General features: G+C 42.7%; 2 protein-coding genes across 2 annotated transcripts in view; one reads left to right on the forward strand and one right to left on the reverse strand.

The window, feature by feature from the left end:
- The first annotated feature begins 486 nt into the window (after window positions 1-486).
- Window positions 487-7,964, forward strand: LOC310699069 (mediator of RNA polymerase II transcription subunit 28-like). The gene is made up of 4 exons (XM_083520680.1): window positions 487-703; window positions 3,638-3,704; window positions 4,662-4,774; window positions 5,954-7,964. Exons 1-4 carry the CDS (start codon window positions 518-520, stop codon window positions 6,149-6,151), a joined length of 564 nt encoding a protein of 187 aa, XP_083376806.1. The 5' UTR covers window positions 487-517; the 3' UTR covers window positions 6,152-7,964.
- Window positions 6,857-22,111, reverse strand: part of LOC310699066 (protein FAM184B-like) — a 77,600-nt gene continuing 62,345 nt past the window's right edge. The window contains exons 12-18 of the mRNA XM_083520670.1: window positions 20,067-20,167; window positions 17,946-18,130; window positions 14,240-14,386; window positions 13,980-14,097; window positions 11,527-11,634; window positions 10,008-10,210; window positions 6,857-8,289 (exon numbers count right to left, since the gene is read on the reverse strand). Coding sequence (XP_083376796.1) covers window positions 8,199-8,289; window positions 10,008-10,210; window positions 11,527-11,634; window positions 13,980-14,097; window positions 14,240-14,386; window positions 17,946-18,130; window positions 20,067-20,167 — 953 coding nt within the window. The 3' untranslated portion in view covers window positions 6,857-8,198. The remainder of the gene's footprint in view (window positions 8,290-10,007; window positions 10,211-11,526; window positions 11,635-13,979; window positions 14,098-14,239; window positions 14,387-17,945; window positions 18,131-20,066; window positions 20,168-22,111) is intronic.

The raw sequence follows: 22,111 nt of genomic DNA on the forward strand, positions 1-22,111 counted from the left end.
AATTATAATTATACTCTGCCATTTCCCCTCGCAGTGACTTATGGATAAAATAAGAACTTAGCTAAAACATGGGTAAAGACCACACCATTCGCAAAAAACAATATAAGCATGAATAAAAATAAATATATATGGATTTAATTCTATTAATGTTTAGTTTTTTTTTAATGGTTAACTAAACCATGGGTAAAAAAACCACACCAATCACAAAAGTATAAGTATGAATAGAAATATATATAGATTTAATTCTATTAATGTTTAATTTTTTAATGATTTGTGGTTTTTTATATGTGTGTGTATAAAACATTATAGATAATATGTACTGTATTACAGTAATATATAAAGGATTTATATAGCCGTAAATTATTATTGATACATCACACCTAAGTACAGGTACCTAAGTCCAAATGCCAAGGTTCCAAGGCCCCGCCCCCTTCGCTTACGTCACCCCGCCCCGAGCGTCACCGCGTTCCCCACTCGCGCCTGCGCACTGGCTGCTTCCGGCCTGCGCTCCGTTGCCATGGCGGCCGGCCTGAGCGGAATGTTCGGGAACCAGGGCCCGGTCCCCCCTCCGCCGCCGCCGCCGCCGCCTCCTCCGCCCGTGGCCCCCGGTGTGTCGGGGCCAGCCGGGCTCCTCCCGCCGAACCCCGCGGGCCCGCGGAACCCCAACAGCACCCTCGTGGACGAGCTGGAGGCGTCTTTCGAGGTAGGCCGCGGCGGGAGGTACCATGATTGTAAGGGGAGGGGGGGGGATGAACGAAAGTGAGCGGGAGAGGGCCGTTGCCGTGTCCCTCCCTCGGACGGGGGAGCTCTTCGAACAAGAGGCCTTCCTAACCATAGAGACGAGGACAATGGTAAACAGAGCTTGTCTGTACTTCCGGTTCCTGTTTCAACAATTCCCCCCCTCCTTTTTAATACGGACATGTTGTTGTTTAGTCGTGTCTGACTCTTCGTGACCCCATGGACCAGAGCACACCAGGCACTCCTGTCTTCCACTGCCTCCCGCAGTTTGGTCAAACTCATGCTGGTAGCTTCGAGAACACTATCCAACTGTCCCGTCCTCTGTCGTCCCCTTCTCCCTGTGCCCTCCATCTTTCCCAACATCAGGGTCTTTTCCAGGGAGTCTTTTCTCATGAGATGGCCAAAGTATTGGAGCCTCAGCTTCACGATCTGTCCTTCCAGTGAGCACTCAGGGCTGATTTCCTTCAGAATGGAGAGGTTTGATCTTCTTGCAGTCCATGGGACTCTCAAGAGTCTCCTCCAGCACCATAATTCAAAAACATCAATTCTTTGGCGATCAGCCTTCTTTATGGTCCAGCTCTCGCTTCCATACATCACTATTGGGAAAACCATAGCTTTAACTATATGGACCTTTGTCGGCAAGGTGATGTCTCTGCTTTTTAAGATGCTGTCTAGGTTTGTCATAGCTTTTCTCCCAAGAAGCAGGCGTCTTTTAATTTCGTGGCTGCTGTCACCATCTGCAGTAATCATGGAGTGATCATGGAGCCCAAGAAAGTAAAATCTCTCACTGCCTCCATTTCTTCCCCTTCTATTTGCCAGGAGGTGATGGGACATAGACTTTCAAAAACTGTAGACTCGTACATGTCCTGTGTGCAGAGCAGCTTTCGGGCTCACATTGGAGGATCCCCCCCCCCCCTTGTCGAATCCCAAGAGCCAGAAGGGAATTTTGCCCGTGCAAATCCTAAAAACGCTCTTTCTATCTCAGGTCTTTTATGCTTTTTTTAATTCAGGCCTCATTAATGACTGACATTATACGTTTTAAGGATGATACATTGTTATTGTTGCACATTTTAGTTTTTGATTTTTTTAAAAAAATGGGTTTTTTAAACAAGAATAATGCTATACAAATAAGTAGACCAAGTTTTTTCATGTGATTTGTATATCACAAAAATAGCATAATTGTGGAAAAATATCTGCAACGTATGTTTTTTTATTAGTGGTCAGTGTATAAATTCTTGGTTCATGAGTTGGCTTAAACAATTAGAGGGGGAAAGTGCTCTTCCAAAGCAAACACATGATCACTTCGTATTGTGTGTCGCTTGATGGCGGCTCTGCAGTGTTAACTTCTTTCTGGGGGGACAGCTGTTCTGGCCTGTTGCTGCCAAAACAACCATCTGTCTTAGCAGCAATTTGAAAGATCAATATGCTTGTGATGGCCTATGCTTTTGGGAACAAGGGTCCACTTCAGAACAGACGAATGTTTGTAAGCTTTGAAGCAGTGTTTCTCAAAGTTGGGCCCCCAGCTGTTGTTGGACTACAACTCCTAGCATCCTGGACCGCTGGTCCTGCCAGCTAAGGATGATGGGAGTTGTAGTCCAACAACCCTAGTTTGAAAAACACTGCAAGGCACCATAAGACCCTTATATGTAATCACACCATGTTAACTTTTCAGGTTTGGAGGCGAGGCTGCGGCTCCTTTGGACTCCTAGCCAAAAATCCTCCATGCACGGACATTTGCAAAGCTAAGCGGGGGCTGTTTGGGTTCCATATTGGATTGAGGACCGCTTGTTGAGATTTCCGCACTGCAGGGGATTGGACTAGATGACCCTTGGGGTGCCTTTCAACGTAGTCAAAAATGAGAAAAGGCATCATTGCTTGCAACACAGCCTGGATTTTTGGATGACTTTTAAAGTCCCCGCTGGCCCCTATTCCTATTGACAGAGAGTGGCATTGATCTGAGATCATCTGCTTTGCACTGGGAAGTTGTCAAACCAGTTTTAGACTGGAAGTGGCCAGAAGGGTCATAGTAGTGGAGTGTTTTGCTAGACTCTATCATTTGTTTCTCCAGTGGAGCAGCCCTCCCTCTAGGGCAGGCATGGCCAAACTTGGCCCTCCAGCTGTTTTGGAACTACAATTCCCATCATCCCTGACCACTGGTCCTGTTAGCTAGGGATGATGGGAGTTATAGTCCCAAAGCAGCTGGAGGGCCAAGTTTGGCCATGCCTGCTCTAGAGCCTTTAACAAGTGTGCTCTTGCCTATCAGATATTTATTGTATCCAGTCCTGCTTGGTTGTTGAAAGCAAAAGTGCTTATATGGTTATACAGTGGTACCTCAGTTTACGAACTTAATCCGTTCCGGAAGTCCGTTCTTAAAACGAAACCGTTCTTAAACCGAGGTGTGCTTTTCCTAATAAGGCCTCCTGCCGCTGGTGCCCTTCCGTTTGTAGACCGAGGTAAAGTTCGCAAACCAGAACACTACTTCTGGTTTTGTGGAGTACATAAACTGAATAGTTTGTGAACAGGGCTATTCTTAAACTGAGGTACCACTGTAGTATCTATTAGCCCTGAAGATTGGATCTCACAATACTACATTTCATGGCTCCTTCCCCCACCCCGTTCACCGTTCCCCCCTTTCTATATACTTGTGTTTATAAAGTCACAGGAGGAGTTATGTCATTAAGGCAGATATAAATCTCTGTCAGTCGAGGAGAAAGATGCTTCATTTATTGGCATGTGAAATAAAAGCCCACGAGTTTTTTCGTAGAAAGCAAAAATGCATTTAATGGTTCAGCATTGCTCATGGGAAACAAGCGGAAGCTGTATACCCATAATGGCATGTACACTGTGAATGTCCTTCTGTTTCTAGTAATTGCTTTTATATATTTCTCTAATTACCCAGGCTTGCTTTGCTTCTCTTGTGAGTCAAGATTATGTCAATGGTACAGACCAGGAAGAAATTAGAACTGGTAAGCCTATACCTCCATCTTCATTTTAACCTAGATTTTATTTTATTTTGCTGCTTTAGTTTTTATCTCTTGTTGCTATTTAATGATGTTGCTTGGTTAAATGGTTTTTAAATTGTAAACTTTTTTGAGAGTCCTCTGGACTAAGCCAACCAATTAGTAATTGCTTAAGGTAAAATGAATTAGATTATGTGAAATCAGTAGGGCTGGAAAGTTGTTCACTCAGTGTTTCCCAAACCATTGGTAGCTAGACCACATCTGGTGCTCCCAATTAGAAGCATATTTTACTTGGGCACATTTTACTGATTATCTTACAGGAGAGCTCCATCAGGGAATCCTGTTGCATATTTATTATTGCCCTTGGGATGATGTTTGTACTTATATATTGACATTCTGAGGAACATAGATTGGCAGATGCATCTGATATGCATTGGCTTAAGTTTTCAAGATGTTGTTTAGTCCTCTTTGTGATACAGTTTAAGAATCATGGTGCTACTGTGCACTTAAACTCCATCACTTGAATTCTACACAGGTAATTTTTTTTATGCATGTAGTAAAATCACACCTGTGATTTCTATTCAAAAACTGAAGGATTCTTTTTTCCTCTCATCAGAAATTTTGTTTTAATTACCTTTTTCACATAACTCTTTTGTTAAAATGGTTATATTTTAGCAGACTATGTATACAACATGCAAAATCGAGATTCCTATGTATTCTTTATCAGCCCACTGCCTAACTTTGAACATTCTGTTTTTTCCCTTTAAAAAAAAAGAGTGTTAAAACTATGAACTACTTTATACAAACCTCATTTTTGCAAGTTTTTAAGAATGCAGTAATTTTAGCCAAAAAAATTCACTTTGCTCGTATCACAGCCTGGTCCGTAACTGGTTTGTAAAATTATGAATATTCAATTTTCCTGTGGAATAACTTTGAAATCTTGTTGCTCTCTCTGCGTATTAGGCGTTGACCAGTGTATCCAGAAATTTTTAGATGTTGCACGGCAAACAGAATGCTTTTTCTTACAAAAAAGGCTGCAGTTATGTGTCCAGAAACCAGAGCAAGTAATTAAAGAGGTACGTGCCGGGTTTTTCTCTAGGCTTGAAACATGACATTTAAATCTATACACAGAGTTATGACGAAGTAAGCAGATATATCCTGACTGATACTTTGTCTTTGATTCATTCATTTAGTTCAGTCTTAAATGGATAAAAATAATTTAATAAATACAATGGAGTTAAATCTACATACAGTTTACTTGGCCAGTAACAGACAGATGAAGGGTGGTTTTTTCCTGTCCAAACAATCCCATAACTGTATGTGTTCAGATTAGTGCAGCACAATTATGACCATGGTTTCCACAGCAGTAAGTCCTGTTGAATTCAGTGGGCTTACTCTCAGGTATGTGGGGTCAGGAGTGCCGTTTTAGGGAACATTTGCCTTGTGTAGTAGTTTTAGAACTGCTGGGGGAAATGAATCAACTGCAAAATTTGCAGGAAACCTTGGTTAGAGCGTGTTGAAAATTTGTTGTTGGGCCTCTGTCCTGAGGAGCCTAATTTTAACACTCTGACCACACTAAAGCAATTTATGTGTTAATCAAGTCTTAGCAGGCAGGCGCTGCTTTAAAGTTGCAATGTATGCATTCCAATATACATCATAGTTCTTGATGGTAACTAAGAAAAGGACAAATGTTCATTTTGTGTGGAGAGTTAAGTGTGATTGCAGAGCAGCTGAGCTGAGCATCAAGAATGCCCATGGTCCCCATTTTGCCTCTGCCATGGTCTCAGTGTTGTAAAGATAACTGCAGGAATATGGGCAAAGTGCACTAAATACTCAAAATATTATATATGTGCTTGGGGGGAGGAAACATAACTGGATGTTGGAAAACACTGCCTTGCTCCAAGCACCCGTCCTGTATGTGTCTTGTCATCCTTCCCTTTTTCAGAGCTTTGCCCAAAGGTTGAAAGTCTGTTTCAGAGTCATTAAAAGCGCACTTAAATAGTAACTCGTACAGAGGAAGAGATTGACACTTATCAAAATCCCTGTAAGAAATGCATTGTCCAGAGAGGGAAATAGATGTTACTTTGTCTTTTGAAACTTGCATCGTACGAATATTTAAAAAGAATATAACCTCTTGTGACAACAGAAAGGATAGCTTGCTGTGAGAATTATTTCTTCAGTTGCATAGGAACAGATCTTACATAGAAGTGATTCCTTGTTGCTTGTAATTTCCTGTGTACCTGTCTCTCCTGTAGGATGTTTCAGAGCTGAGAAATGAACTGCAGAGAAAGGAAGCACTAATTCAGAAGCACTTGGGTAAACTGCGACACTGGCAGCAGGTTCTGGAAGACATCAATGTCCAGCACAAAAAGCCTGCTGAAATGCCTCAAGGATCCTTAGCCTATCTAGAGCAGGCGTCGGCTAACATTCCTGCACCGCTCAAGCAAACGTGAACAACGCAATGGACTTCCTATTGTCTGTGCGGTGCAACTTCATATGGATATTTTTTAGAAGCATAACAAAATGATGATAAAGCCAATTGCCCTTTCAGGGCTCAGAATGGGGGCTTGGTTTAGGTTTTGTACTTTTATTAATCACCTGGCCCAACAAATTACATATGGGGCAGACTCAAAGCAAGCATATCTCTGAGCTGTAAAAATGTTTTCTGCTAAAGAAACGACAAATAGGTGTTTTTGAGCTATCACATGGGTAGTTTTGTCGTAGTAATGAATAAGTGTGTTTTAATTTTTTAAAAAAGCCCCAAACTTCACAAGTAGTGTGCCATGTGCCCAAAATATAGTGGCTGATCTGTGGAACAAAATATTGGCTGAAATTCAGAGGGTTACTTCAGGCATGCAGTTTGGGGCTAGTGCTTTTGAAATTTGCATTGGTGGTCAGTGGGGAAGGGGAAGGGCCTCTGCTGAAAACAGTAGCTGAGCCTTTGGTTGTGCTCAAAATAGCCTTTTGGGTCACTGCTCTTGGTCCTAGGGTTTTTCTTTCTGCTACTGCCTCTTTTCATGGTATAAGAAATTCAACAAAGGGCTCTACAGCACATAATCTTATTTTTATATTCCTTCTGCCTAAGGGAGGAGAATCAGAGTGGCCACTTTATTATTTTTATTTTATTTTACAACCTCAATTGCTTTCTTAATGCCTGCCATCACAGCTTCCTACGTATTTTTCTTTTGTGTCTCAAGCCATGTCTTTTCCTTTTGTCCCTGAAAGCATGTTGCTCTAAATTATCTCTTCAAAACAGCATCAGCGTTGCTGTTCAAGGTTCCTGTTTTATAATGGAAGAACAGAAAATACTCATGACATGTATGTAGTTAGGCACAATTTCATGGATCTGACTGTAAATCAACTACTTTCTCTAGTTTGAATGAACAAAATGATAATAAACCACACATGGGAAATAATGTACTTAGTTTTATTTTGATAGCATCACCAAATGAGTTTTAGGTAATGTTCATTTTTTATTTTGATCACATAACAATAAGTTTGTTTTATATATACAAAGCACCCTCGGCTTATTTTATTCAGAAAATTGTTTGGCTTTCTTTCAAGTACACTGTTTTGCTTCAGACATTTCCCAAAAATTCTGGTTCCAAATGGGTTTGGTAATCTGACATAGTATATTGGCATTGCTGGCTGAAATTATAGGTGTTCTTGAATTTGCTTCTTGAAAACTGAACAGTTTGAACACTAACACTTGGCTTTTATGCTGTATGTATTTAAATGCGACAATCCAAACAATGCAGATGTTCTGAAGTTAGCTTGATTTGATGTTAAGGTAAAGACACTAGAAGAACACTATTTCCTAACCGAGGAAAAACATGTTTTGTCATCTGTCACTACAGGGCACAGATACACCATGAAATATTAGCATCCAAAGAACCATAAATCTGTTGGTGGATAAGCCTTTGGCCTGATCCAACTGGACCCTTCATATATTCTTATGATATAGAGATAAAGTCATACCTCGTGTTGTATCTGCTTCATGTTGCATTTTTTTTGTGTTACATCCTGCAGCAACCCGGAAGTACCAGAACAGGTTACATCCGGGTTTTGCCGCTCACGCATTCAAATACATACAATTTAACTTCTTGTCCTAGGTTGCTTTCTTTGTTTACTGTGCTACCTAAATGTGTTTTCAGGTTGTAATTCTTTTATAAGCTGCTCTGGGAATCCTATTGAACTGAAGCTGATTAGAAATAAAACATTAAGAGGGGTCTTAAATTAACATAAATAAAATAGTATATACATGAAGATTGGTCATCCATATAAAAAGCACTTATTTATTTATGGTAATATTTCAACCATATGTTTGTTTTAAAAATCATGTTAATTTCCTGCTGTGTCAAATCAAATTTAATGGTTCTCTCACAAACCTCAGAGTTTATGGTCCTTGTGTTATCTTTCTTAACTTATTCTGCAAAGCACTATATAAATATTTAACACCAACAGTACTATCCGTGTAGGACATTCTATAAATAGTTTCTCTCAGAAAGAGAAGTATTTCGTAAACCACTCCTGATGGCGAGGGTCCGGTTTCTGAGCATCTTTGGGTTCTGATGTTTCATTACTTTGTAGCCTGAAGAGAGAAAAAATTCAAAGAAAGATATTAGTCGAAAATGAATTGGAAGATATGAGTAATCAGAGGTAGCAGTAACTGGTACTCTGTGTAACTGGCATTACTATGTATTGTTGCCTGTGAACTGGTAATCGGATGGAAGAGAGAAGTTTGCATTTTGAGTCCTGGCCACAGTCATGAGTGGAAGAAGAAATGGCTGCAGAAGGCAAGATTCCTCCCTCTATTCCAAAATAACACTTTATTCCTAACTGCCAGTTGCCCCGGGACTGCAGAATCGGAAAGGAAGTGTATGCCGGGCACATCTCTTGACAAGAGGGTTGTTTTTTAAAAATGAACACCAACACAATATTGTTGCAATCTTGTAAGCCACTTTAGGGACCATACAATCGAAAGGCAAGGCAACTCATCAAAATACATGCATAAACAAGGACTGGAAGAAGGGTTTGGCAACTCAAGATATTCCACAAAGCAGTCCAGCTCCACCAGATTCGCTTTGGCTTGATGTTCAAGCTACTGTACGTTGAAATTTTCCAGAGAGCAAATCCCGTGAAATGAAGAAAGTACGCTGAATGTTCAGCTTGTCTTCAAAAATGACGCAAGAAATACAGACATGAGGTTTTACTAAAGCAGCTTTAATATAATCTGTTTTCTGTCAGCAACTTCATACTCACTGACATCTTTATTTGAATTTTGTATTCTCAAAATATGTAATATATCTGTGCATACAGCAGGAGCTAAGAAATAAATTCTGCCACATCAAACCGCTATCCCTGTCAGAAAAATCTTATACCAGGAATTATCTTGATCTAAAACGCCACCACCAATGAAATGAAATACTGCATAGGTTGTAATCTTGCTACCTCCTATTTGTTAAAAGATACTGCTATTTGCATAGGCCTTAAGTTACACTTAAGAGTTACACTCTTGTCTATACTGACTTCCATTGATTTCAGGAAGTCTACTCAGAGCATGACATAATTGCTTGTGCCCATTTCTTCATATAGGTCACATAATACAAAACACCCATAAAGGTCAGTCCTAGCACTTCAGAGCTCGCGTGAGTCTCTAGGAAGCTGCTATGGTGAGGAAGACCCAAACTCTCAACACTCACACAAACCTTGTGTGGTTTGGGGATGGTAACCATTAAACAGGTGCTAAACAAGCCTATTTTGCTGGGAAACGTCTTTCTAAATAAGCTGACAAACTTAGTGACTATTTCTTAGTGACTTTATTCCTGTTTACTCTCTCATCGTCGTTTCTATTCTTCCCCAAAATTCTGGAGCTCCACTTGGTATTCAGCAAGAGATTCTAGGCACTGCTGAACTCATTTTACAGGAAGTAACATTTTTGATCTTGTCCACACGGCTCATTTTAGAGAGCACAGAATCTTAAGAGTTGGAAAGGACCCAAGGGTCATCTAGGCCAAGCCCCTGCGATGCAGGAATCTCAGATAAACCATCTATGACAGATGGCCATCCGACATTGCTTCAATACGTCCAAGGAAGGGGAGTCCACAACCTCCAAAGGGAGCTCAGATCAGAATGATGTTTTGTTATTGACGAAGTCTAAGAATACTTTGGCTAAATGAACACTAGTGACTCAGAAGTAAATACCAATGGGTTCAATAGGGCTTTACTTCCAGGAGGAATGGTATAGGGTTGTAGCTTCGTTATATAGGATCACAGCTTTCTCCCCGTAAGTACAGACTGATGACTTACCTTGGGGCTGGCTTGGTCTCCAAGGCTTGGACTGATGGATAGCACACTCTGACACAGCCAGGACTCTGATCCAAACTTGTTGATTTTGTAATCTGAGGTGGATTTCTCTTCGGCCTCAAGTCACCACTCAGAAAGCTTTTTGCATAGGAAGCTAAATTCGGAACGCTGACAATGCGGCTGGGAGCTTCATTCATTTTCTTCTGCTTTATGAGGAGAACAGAATTGCGTATCTCATTATTATTAATATTTAATAACATGAATTAATATACCGCACTATACCCAGAGGTCTCAGGGCAGTTCGCAGAATAAAAAATATATATAAAGCCACAAGCAAAATAAAAACAACAACACAATAACACCCCCCCCCCTGCAAAAATCCCCACATTTTAAAAGAGCATAGGATGTCAATCAAGTCAACCAAAGGCCTGGTTAAAAAAGAATGTTTCTGCCTGCACCTAAAGTGTATAATGAAGGCGCCAGGCAAACTTCGCTGGGGAGAGCATTCCACAGGCGGGGAGCCACTGCAGAAAAGGCCCTGTTCTCGTGTTGCCACCCTCCGGACCTCTTGAGGAGGAGGCACACGAAGAAGGGCCTCAAGATGATCTCAGCATCTGGGTAGGTTCATATGAAAAGAGGCAGTCCTTGAGGTATTGTGGTCCTGAGCTGTTTAAGGCTTTATAGGTCAAAACCAGCACTTTGAATTGGGCCCAGAAACTAATTGGTAGACAGTGCAGTTGGACCAGGACTGGTGTAATATGCCCAAACCGTCTTGCTCTGGTGAGCAACCTGGCTGCTGAATTCTGCACTAGCTAAAGTTTCTGAACTGTCTTCAGAGGCAGCCCTTGTTTCCTTGTACCTTATGCTTTCTTGTCATTGAATATTATTAAAATAGGTTGTACCCTCTCCCCAAACCCAACTTCTCTGCTCAGAATGTAATAACGTTCAAGCACATACGTTCTTCAGCAATATTTACAACAGCCCAAGAAAGTAGGTCAGTTTTATCATTCCCCATACAGCAGATGTGAGATTAAGGCTGGGAAACTTGCCAAAGACTACCTCATGAGTTCATGGCTGAGGGAAGATTGGACTTGGGGACTTCCCAGCTGACAGTATTTATTGGTTTCACCGGTATGGAGACAGAGGCCTGACATTGTAAAATAAACTTAATGAGTTGCATGCAAAGTTAACTTAGGTCCATTAATGTCAGTGGCTCTGCTCAGAGTAAAACTTCATTTGCTAACAACCCACAATGTGTATAATTCTTTATTGCCTGGCATTAGGCATATACCATAGCAAAATATGGCTATGAATCCATAACTATTGGGTTGCACCCAATCTAATCACTCTGTGAAAGGAAAGAGATATATGCTCAGAAAACAGGCAGTTGGCTGCAGCTATATGCAGTTAATATCCAATGCTACTCAAACTCATTGTCTGTTGATTTCAAGGGAAAGTATCACCCATGGCCTTTAATATTATCTAGGTAATTAATCATTTAATAGACTTTTGTTTGTATTACCTTTGCAATAGGAGTCAAACACGTAGTGGGGTTTGTGTTAAAAGAAAAGGACCGGTTGCGGCATGGTTCTGTACTGGGCAAAAGTGAATGTTGAAGTTTGCTTCCGTCCTGTCAAGGAAAAAACACGTGCTGGTTACATAGATCATCAGCTTGAATATTATTTTAGAGCACTTAAATCAAAACCCCTGATGAAGTCTGAACCAAAAAATAAACACAGTCTGAAATGATTAATCGTGTCCTCCCTTAAAGAGGGCACGTGTTGCAGTGAGACCTGGCAACCTAACCCTGTGTTGTGGGTGGTACGTTTGGATAGCCACAACACCCAATTGGTAGGTCCCTTGATGCAGGGTTCAATCAGGCCAATGGGACACAGGCTAAACGGATCAAGGGACCTATTTAAACCCATGCATGTGACCCAGAGCTTCCTCTTTCGGTGCGTGCATCAGAACACCCGCCCACCTCTCCCTATATTAAGGGCTGTGCGCTTGACCTTGCTATGCCGTCGTGTGTCATCTGTCGTCGGGACAGGGGCACGGCAGGAATTTCCCCACTTGGCTGATTGGCTGTTGCCATTTGGGTTTCGTCTGCCACGTAGCAAATCATCACAACTTGTAAGGTTGCGGATAGGCTCTGGTTCAGGTGATACGGATGGGAGAACGTTCTCACCATCCCTATGTGAAGGGTATTCCATTAAAGGAATTCAGGGACTCGATGGTTTGGTCAACCCCTGAGAGGGGGTTGTGCCCGTGCCTGGGTCCAGGCGGACATTTGGGTGGCAGAGATAGCCTGTTCCCGGCTTTCCACCTATCCAGGTGTTCACCCTAAGCTGACCTATGCTGGTGCCCTGGGTCAGTGCTATCTGCAACGGTGCAGGGAGCTAGTTGAACCAGAGCCTATGCAACCGCTCACTTGCTGTAATCAAAGTTGTGGCCTAAATTCTGCCAAAAACCAAGCCAAAATTTGAGTCTTGTGTGAATTTATTTAAGGGGGGTGTTTAAAGGTCTGAACACACAATCCTGAATGAGAGTGGGGCCTGTTGCACAGGGGTTAACAGAGGAGATCTATTCCTTCTCTCCTTCCCCCACTTTTCCATCATTCCTTTGGGCAAGAGTAACTTCTGGAGTGAAGAAGGAGGCAACTGGGTGGATGGGTATACAGGAAGTGTACACTGTATGAGTGGGATGGTGCAAAATGGGACCAGTTGAGCCCTTTGTCAATTCTTCCTATAGGAGGATGGCTCATGCCTGAAATTAATATAATTGTGTTGGGGGTACAGGGTGGAAATAGTGTTATTCTGAAACAGGAAAATCCAAAATATTTTGTCTTGATCACTATGAATAATAATAATAATAATAATAATAATAATAATAATAATAATAATAATAATAATTAATAATAATAACTTTTTATTTATGCCCTGCCCTTCCTGGTTCAAAAACTGGGCACAGGGCGGCTAACAACAAATTGAAAACACTTTAAAACACTTAATTATAAAAGCAGCATAAAATACGGTATAAAAAACATGAATAACAATAAAAATCAAAAATAAATTAGATAATCCCCAGGGCTAGCTGGCTGAATTGGTCCTACTTGGGCCAGCGAGGCGGCCAGGGGAGAATTAGCTGTGGGGTCTCAGAGCGGGTGATCTTCATAAAAGAGGAGGGGGAGGGAAGAGAAGGGAAATAAAAGATCAGGCTGAATTCAAATTAAAGGCCAGGCGGAATAGCTCTGCCTTACAGGTCCGACGGAAGGAGGTTAAATCCTGCAGGGTCCTGGTCTCATGGGACAGAGCATTCCACCAAGTCGGAGTCATCACTGAGAAGGCCCTGGCCCTAGTGGAGGATAGTCTGACTTCCTTAGGGCCCGAGACCTCTAAACTATGGTTATTCATGGACCTTAAGGTCCTCTGTGGGGCAGACCAGGAGAGGTGGTCCCATAGATACGAGGGTCCTAAGCCACAAACGGCTTTAAAGGTCAAGACCAGAATATCATTGTGCTGAAGTTTGAAGTTGTTTGGGGTTGTGGCCCAGCCAAAGGTCAACGTTTAAGGGCCTTTGATTTCAATGTGAAAGATTTAAGCAACTGCTTCAATGCTTCCACTGAAATTAAGGGGACTTGAAAAGTGCTCACCCTTGGCCAGGTCCTATCTATTGTCCTTCCCATGGCCAGTATCCACGTGAAATTCTGAAGATGGAAAAAAATGGGAGAATATGAAATAAGCAGCTTATCTGATTTTTTAACACCTGTGGGGATTCCACCCTCTCACTTCCCCTAATAACTCTAATAAATTAAGATTGTTGTGTTGTTTGCAAGCAGGGCATTCAAAGTAATGTCAAGTTGTTATGGAAAGGAAGGGGAAAAAACATATCCAAAGCAATACCTTTCCTCACCACCTTTTGGAAAATAGCTGCTTTATAGCATGTACTGTGAGTATTTTCTAGATAAAATCTCACCATTAATTCCTTGATCATCTCCTCTTTTTCGTGTAATTTATCCCGCAGGCAGCCTATAAGATGTAGGTCTTCCAGCCTCGGCTCCCTCTTTCGCTCCCTCTCTTCTAATTCTTTAAGTCTGTGTCAATTACAGGATGAAAAGCACTTGAGGAAGATCGCAGAACGCAAACACAAAGTTACATATCATCAAAAATCAGCATATATTAACATCTTCACTAGTCCAACACATATTGCACACTTATGCACGTAGAGCCACATACTGGTTTTCCAAGGAGACAATCTTCGCATGAAGTAGGCCTTGTGAACTATTGAAATCAGACATCATGCTTTGAATCTCCTTGCGGTGTTCTTGTTCCAAGACGTCAATTTCCCTTTTATGTTTGATTTTAAGGTCCTCTTCCAATAACCTTAAATGGGGATATCAAAATGTATAATAAAAATAAATATTGAGGACACAATTGTTCAACATGCTGTAGTGGCTTGAAAATGAAATATGAAACATTCCACAGATCAATTGAGATTTCATGAAGTATGATTGACATTTCATTACACAGCTAAACTATGCAATGAAATGTTCAGGCAGCAGCACATTGTGTGTGTGGGGAAAAGGCTCTTCATTTGGAGAAGGGGAACTGAGCATTAGCTCAGCAATGCTTCTCTACTGCTGCAGTCACACTGGCTGCCAAAACGGAGTGAATCATTGAAAACTAGAGTGTTGTGAAGGAAGGCAGAAACACATTTGCTTCCTTCTTCCTGTTCTCACTTCACATCACGTTTGAATATAGGTTTGGGGTGGCTCATGGGAAGTAATTCATAAAATAAACACTAGGTCTCATTTCAAATGCAAAATAATAATAATAATACCGGTAATAATAATAATAATAATAATAATAATAATAATAATAATAATAATAATAATAATAATTTATTACTTATACCCCACCCATCTGGCTGGGTTTCCCCAGCCACTCTGGGCAGCTTCCAACAGGAGATTAAAAATACATTAAAACACCAGCAATTAAAAACTTCCCTAAACAGGGCTGCCTTCAGATGTCTTCTAAATGTCAGATAGTTGTTTATTTCTTTTTAAAATATTTTTATTAACAATTTCAACATACAAACTATCTAAACATATCATATCCATTATTATCTTTTCCCTTACCCCCCCTTCAAACCCTCCCCCCGATACTTCTCTCAGCTCCTCTCTCTGATTTCTCAACACATATTATTCTCTGCATGTTATAAAATTATCTATCTATCATGTTATCAACCAATAAATTTGTGTATGTTTATTCAAACCCTGCCAAGGAGTCCAGTTCATTCTGTTGTCTTTTTAGGTAATTTGTAAAAAGTTCCCATTCTTCCTGAAAGTCACAGTTGTCCTTGTCCCGCAGTTTGTATGTCAATTTAGCCAGTTCTGCATAACTCATCAGTTTTTCTTGCCACTGTTCTTTTGCTGGGATTTCCTCATTCTTCCATTGATAGCTGTTTATTTCTTTGACATCTGATGGGAGGGCATTCTGCAATATTCTCTCCCTCACACAGGACAAGTCTCTGCACCGGGGCTTGTCAATCTCCCTGGTGTGGGAGAAGTGAATTTTCTTATTGGACAAAATATGGCAAACTGGAGATACCACTAAGTAGGAAGAAGGAGGCACAGGTGCTCACACTTTCTATTCCCTTTCTACCACTATCACATCTGAATTGCATCAAGAGTGAATATAAACATTGGCCTCTATTGATCCTATCATAATTTCCAGATGTTTGATACAAAGGGAGATCCAAAATACAGTGGTACCTCGCAAGACGAACGCCTCGCAAGACGGAAAACCCACTAGACGAAAGGGTTTTCCGTTTTGGAGGCACTTCGCAAGACGAATTTCCCTATGGGCTTGCTTCGCAAGACGACAGCCCATAGGGAAATATCCGGGACAGCGGGGAAGCGCAGCGCATCTTCCCCACTGTCCTCGGACCTCCTCCGAAGCCGGGCGGAGGGGCGGGAATGCCTCCTCCCGCCGCCGCCGGGCTTCGGAACGATGCTCCGAAGCCGGGCGGCGGGGCAGGAACACCTTCTGAAGGCGGGCGGGGGGCGAAAGTCTTTGTTCCCCCCCGCCTGCCTTCCCGGGAGAGCGGAGAAACACAGCGCGTTTCTCCGCTGTCCCGGACGGCTTTTGAAGGCAGGCGGGGGGGAGCAAAGACTTTCGTCCCCCGCCCGCCTTCAGAAGAGGTCCTGGACCTCTTCTGAAGGCAGGCGGGGGGCGAAAGTCTTTGTCCCCCCTGCCTGCCTTCCCAGGGGCTTTTAAATCGCCCCGGACAGCGGAGACGTCCTCCGCTGTCCTGGGGCGATTTTAAAATGCCGCCCGCCAGCATTTTAAGATCGCCCCGGACAGCGGAGAAGTCCTCCGCTGTCCCGGGGTTTTTTAAAATGCTGGGGGTGGGAAGAAAAGCCCTTGTCCCCCCCTCCAGCCTTCAGAAGAGGTCCGGGGACAGACTGTCCCCGGACCTGGTCTGAAGGCGGTTTCCCTAGGAACGCATTAATTGATTTTCAATGCATTCCTATGGGAAACCGTGCATCGCAAGACGAAAAACTCGCAAGACGAAGAGACTTACGGAACGAATTAATTTCGTCTTGCGAGGCACCACTGTAACCAGTTTGATATACACCAGCAATGAGTGTCCAGGGTGCTAGATGGCTGACTGGGAGCGGCCGCCAGGACCATATAACGCTAAAAGATCTACATTAGCTCCCAGTAGGTTTCCAAGCACAATGTGTTGGTGCCAACCTTGAAAGCCCTCAATGGCTTTGGTCCTATATACCTGAAGGAGCGTCTCCACTCCCATCGTTCAGCCCGGACACAGAGGTCCATCTCCGAGGGTCTTCTGGCGGTTCCCTCCCTGTGAGAAGTGAGGATACAGGGGACCAGGCAGAGGGCCTTCTCGGTAGTGGCACCCGCCCTGTGGAACGACCTCCCATCAGATGTCAAGGAGATGATCAGTAGAATGTTGGGTACCTGGTGGGCGGGGCTTGTGTGTTCTGCTCTGGAATAAGACTATCCCCTTCTTTGTGTTCAGTTAAGAAGGACCAATTGCCATTTCTTTTCTTGCCTCAGACTTGCCTCACGTTGTTGTATTTCGTTTCTCCTATTATGTTATTTCGTTACAGTCTTCTTTATTATTAAAGCATTGTTTACATGTACGTGTGGAATATCCTAAACTTGGGTGAGTAAGGGGATATTCCCAGTTTGCCAGGAGGACTGACTTTGTTAATTTAGCGGAAAAGTAAGAACTCAAGGTAACAATCTTTTTATAAAAGAATGGAAATGGTTTATGGAATATTTACAAATAAATTGTAAACGGATAAGAACATTGGCAGGATTACTGTAATAACCTGCAGTTTTATAAGAGAATATATTTGAAGTAGATGAATAAATGAGCAAATTAAGTTAATTTGGATATGCAGAAAATATTAAAAATAAATGTAAGGAACCACAGGAAAAGGGGGAAGGAAGGCAATGTTCGAAATGTTTAAATGATTGTAATATTATTGAAAAGTATAAAACTGAAAATCATAAAAAATTGTTAATCATCCCCCCGTATCCACAACAGGGCCTTCTCAGTAGTGGCACCTGCCCCGTGGAACACCCTCCCATCGGATGTCAAAGAGATAAACAATTATACAACTTTCCGTAGACATCTGAAGGCAGCCCTGTTTTGGGAAGCATTTAATATTTGCTGTTTTGGGTGGGGTACAAGAAATAAATTACTACTACTGCTGCTACTACTATTGGTGTGATAGGCCAAAGTCTTACCTCATTCCACACAAAGGACTTTCAGCTAGACCTAAGGCCACATAGTCCTATTCCCGCTCTTCTAATGTCCTACCTCAACAATGGCAGTTGGGGACTAGATAGTATTCCTGAAATTCAGGAGGTGGATTGGGCCCTAGGCAAAATATCAGCGGCAAACCTTCTTTGTTGGCTCTCCTTGTCTTGAAGCTGTGCAGACGTTTGTTTCTGTCGTTCCATATCTACGGTCAGCAGATCCATTGTCTCCTTAAGAAGGACATTCTCCTTTTTGAGCCCAGAATTTTCATGCTGACATTTTTCCAGTTCATCTTTAAGAGACTTCATCTGATTCTGGCAATTTTCTTCCTAAGAAAAATAGCAAAAACTGAGCTTTTGCACATTATGGATGTGGACAATAACATTCCATTTAGAAAATGGAGAAAAAGATAAAGATCTGTTTGGGGGGGTCTTTTGCTGAGTAACAGAAAACAGCTGCACATGCGTATTCAACATGCAGCTGTATGAAATTCCCCCTTCCCAGAGCTTGCGTCTCTAAATCAGGGGTAGCCACGATGTCCTCTACATATGTTGTTGGTCTACATCCACTATCATCCCTGACCACTGGTCATACTGATGGGAGTTGTAGCTAATAAACATACAGTGGGTACCACGTTGGCTACCCCTGCTTTAAATTATCAGGTATATTCAAGGATTCCAGTGCAGAAAAGGATGTGGTAATGGACACAGGAGTCCGCTTCCTGAGAATCTGAGGTTTCATTTAGCAAAAAAAGCAGACTGTTAGCCCTTATAGAAGCGATGGTCAGGCTTGAAAATGTGGCTGCAGGCAATCGCTGGCAAAATCCATGCAATTTCTAGTGCTTAGCATTCTCTATGGCTTATTGACTCTCTCACACAGTGGCAGCACCAGAAAAAAATATCTAGGGGAGCACATAAGGGGCAAAGTATACTTCTAGGAGGGACACGGGCAGCGCTGTGGGTTAAACCACAGAGCCTAGGACTTGCTGATCAGAAGGTCGGCGGTTCGAATCCTCGCGACAGGGAGAGCTCCCGTTGCTCGGTCCCTACTCCTGCCAACCTAGCAGTTCGAAAACACGTAAAGGTGCAAGTAGATAAATAGGTACCGCTCCGGCGGGAAGGTCAACGGTGTTTTTGTGCGCTGCTCTGGTTCGCCAGAAGCGGCTTAGTCATGCTGGCCACATGACCCGGAAGCTGTACGCCGGCTCCCTCGGCCAATAAAGCGAGATGAGCGCTGCAACCCCAGAGTCAGCCATGACTGGACCTCATGGTCAGGGGTCCCTTTACCTTTTTATACTTCTAGGGGGGTGAGATGTGTGCCACATGTTAAGATATTTGAGAGAAATATGACAGTATATGTTAATGACAGGAACCCAGCAATGAGGGTGAAAGGGAAGGCAGGCATGTTTGGGGGAGATTTGCCCCCTGCTCTCTATGGTGCTGGCTATGCCTGAATACCTAAATACCCTAAAAAAGCACTAAGTAAAATAGCAAAAGAGACCCCACAAATTTGTTTCAATTGCATAATGTATACAAGCAATAGTATGTCTGGATTACCAATGTTTTATGGATGGTTTTTATGATTTTATTGTCTCAAACTATGCCAATAAGGGACGCAGGTGGCACTGTGGGTTAAACCACAGAGCCAAGGACTTGCCGATCAGAAGGTCGGCGGTTCGAATCCCCGCGATGGGGTGAGCTCCCGTTGCTCAGTCCCTGCTCCTGCCAACCTAGCAGTTCGAAAGCATGTCAAAGTGCAAGTAGATAAATAGGTACCGCTCCGGAGGGAATGTAAACGGCGTTTCCGTGCGCTGCTCTGGTTCACTTAGTCATGCTGGCCACATGACCCGGAAGCTGTACACCGGCTCCCTTGGCCAATAAAGCGAGATGAGCACTGCAACCCCAGAGTCGTCCACAACTGGACCTAATGGTCAGGGGTCCCTTTACCTTTTTGCCAATAAAAGCTGAATGAATGAATGAGTATACACGCTAGAGAATTCTGCTCTTGATGCAGAATCTGGGTGACTGGTGTAAAATTTGACACAAGTGCATGTGGAAACAATCCCAAAGTACTGTCAACAGTGGCAAGCTTATTATAATACACAGTATATATAAAGTACACTGATGGGCTTTTGAACTGAGAACTCTGTACCAAAAAAACAACAACAGTAGAAGCCATTTAAAATCTTGAACAGGATTTGTTGCAACTGATCAAGAGCAGTTTATTTGTGGCATCTGGTCAATAGTAGAGAAATAAGAAGTTTGCCTGCTTCTTCTTCGCAGTCATCATAGCCTTCAGTTCCTCTTGGAGATCTTCCTTTTCTTTATTCTTTATCTGTTGCTCAGACAGCTCCCTTCTCAGAGATTCTAGAAACAAACGCAAACATGTGGAAAAAATGCAGGAAAGCTCTTCTGAAACAGGGAGAAGCTTTTAGGTACTAGTATCCTAGTAAGTGCTAAATGGACACCAAAGGAGCAGAGAACAATGTTATGTACACATGTGCATGTGTACATAGAATCATAGAATTGGAGAGTTGGAAGGAATCTGGAAGGGTCATCTAGTCCAACCCCCTGCAACACAGCAACACGTGGTGCAGTTTAGTGAACCCAGATGGATATGTGCATCCAAACACACCTCTGTATCGATGCTGGCTGACTGAAGCTTGTTTCTGCACATAGATCTCTCTGTATCAGGACAATTACCGTATTTTTCACTCCATAAGACACACCTGACCATAAGACGCACCTAGTTTTTAGAGGGGGAAAGCAAGAAAAAATATATTCTGCACAGAGCATGTAAGTAGCTCTTGCTTTTCTTGCTTTAAACCCTTCCGTCCCGCCTCCCGCTCCACTGAGAAGCCAGCAGAGCAAGCTGTGCAGCTCTCGCTGAAGCCAGCAGAACAAGAGCGATAGCTGCGTAGCGCCTCTTCTGCTGGCTTCCCAGCAAAGCGGGATGAGGGACAGAAGGGAGCCCTTACAAGGGAGCAGTGAGCAGAGCTTGTATGCATCCCAGATGCAAATGCAGGCGGGAGGCTCTGCTCAGCGCTCCCTTTAAAGAGAAGTGCGGAGCGTGTGTGCAGCTCTTGGGGGTTTTCCGCGAGGTGGGGGAAGGGACTGACAGGCTGCCCTTCTCCTTCCTCGGGGAAAAGCCCCCAAGAGCCACACACACGCTCCACGCGGCTCTTTAAAGGGAGTGCTGAGCAGAGCCTCCCGTCTGCATTCGCACACACATTTCCCCTTACTTTTTAGGAGGGAAAAAGTGCATCTTATGGAGTGAAAAATACGGTATATTAGGGCTGCACCCATTATTATTATTACTATTATTATTATTAGTTACAGATAGGTAGCCGTGTTGGTCTGCCATAGTCAAAATAAAAAATTCCTTCCAGTAGCACCTTAAAGACCAACTAAGTTAGTTCTTGGTATGAGCTTTCGTGTGCATGCACACTTCTTCAGATACACTGAAACAGAAGTTTCATAGAAGGATCTGGCAACTTCTGTTTCAGTGTATCTGAAGAAGTGTGCATGCACACGAAAGCTCATACCAAGAACTAACTTAGTTGGTCTTTAAGGTGCTACTGGAAGGAATTTATTATTATTATTTTTATTATTATTATTATTATTATTATTATTATTATTATTATTATCATCATCATCATCATTATTATTAGGGGGGGTAATTCTACTAAACAACAGCTGCCCTTTGGAGGATAAGCCTTTTCTCCAAAGTCACTGGGCTTCCTTGAGGCCACTTTTTTGCTGTATAATTGTCGTCCCTCCCTCTCTTGCCAACAGGGAGATAATCCGCCTGCCGTACATCACACTGCAAACCCGCTCCTGAAAACTGGTGGTTGCCACTTGCAAAAGGAGGCAACGCATTTGCATTCTTGTTCACGTGGCCCCGAAAGGTGGCTGAAATGAAGAAGAGGGCTTTTCTACATGGGCAGAAGATTTTGTAATAGGGGAAATAAGGACCCCGCCCCAAATTCCGATGATTTATTGACTTGCATAGTTGTAGTTATTACTCACAGACAATTGGCATTTAAAACAACAGCAGCAGCTTCATCAGAGAATCGTTCTGGGGCCTATTCTCACAACCACTTGAACACATTGTGTGAAAAACTTGCCCAAGGTGCTACTTGATCCATAGTAAGCAGCCACTTCCAACAATTTCCACATGGAAACTTTGGCAACTGTTATGTGTTAAGAAGAAGAAGTGGGGAAATAGATGCTTCCTAGCATGGCAGAGAGCCAAACCTTCCATGTGGCAAAAGTTGGAAGTGGCAGCTTTCCATGGATCAGGTACCATCA

This window comes from Podarcis liolepis, assembly GCF_965112155.1.
Source record: "Podarcis liolepis genome assembly, contig: HAP1_SCAFFOLD_38, whole genome shotgun sequence".
Taxonomy (NCBI): Eukaryota; Metazoa; Chordata; class Lepidosauria; order Squamata; family Lacertidae; genus Podarcis; species Podarcis liolepis.

Bases quoted from the DNA above. Each gene is read 5' to 3' on its own strand.
- LOC310699069 (XM_083520680.1), top strand. From the start codon at position 518: ATGGCGGCCGGCCTGAGCGGAATGTTCGGGAACCAGGGCCCGGTCCCC. The intron at 704-3,637 runs GTAGGCCGCGGC...CTAATTACCCAG, and splicing joins AGCTGGAGGCGTCTTTCGAG to GCTTGCTTTGCTTCTCTTGT. The intron at 3,705-4,661 runs GTAAGCCTATAC...TCTGCGTATTAG, and splicing joins CCAGGAAGAAATTAGAACTG to GCGTTGACCAGTGTATCCAG.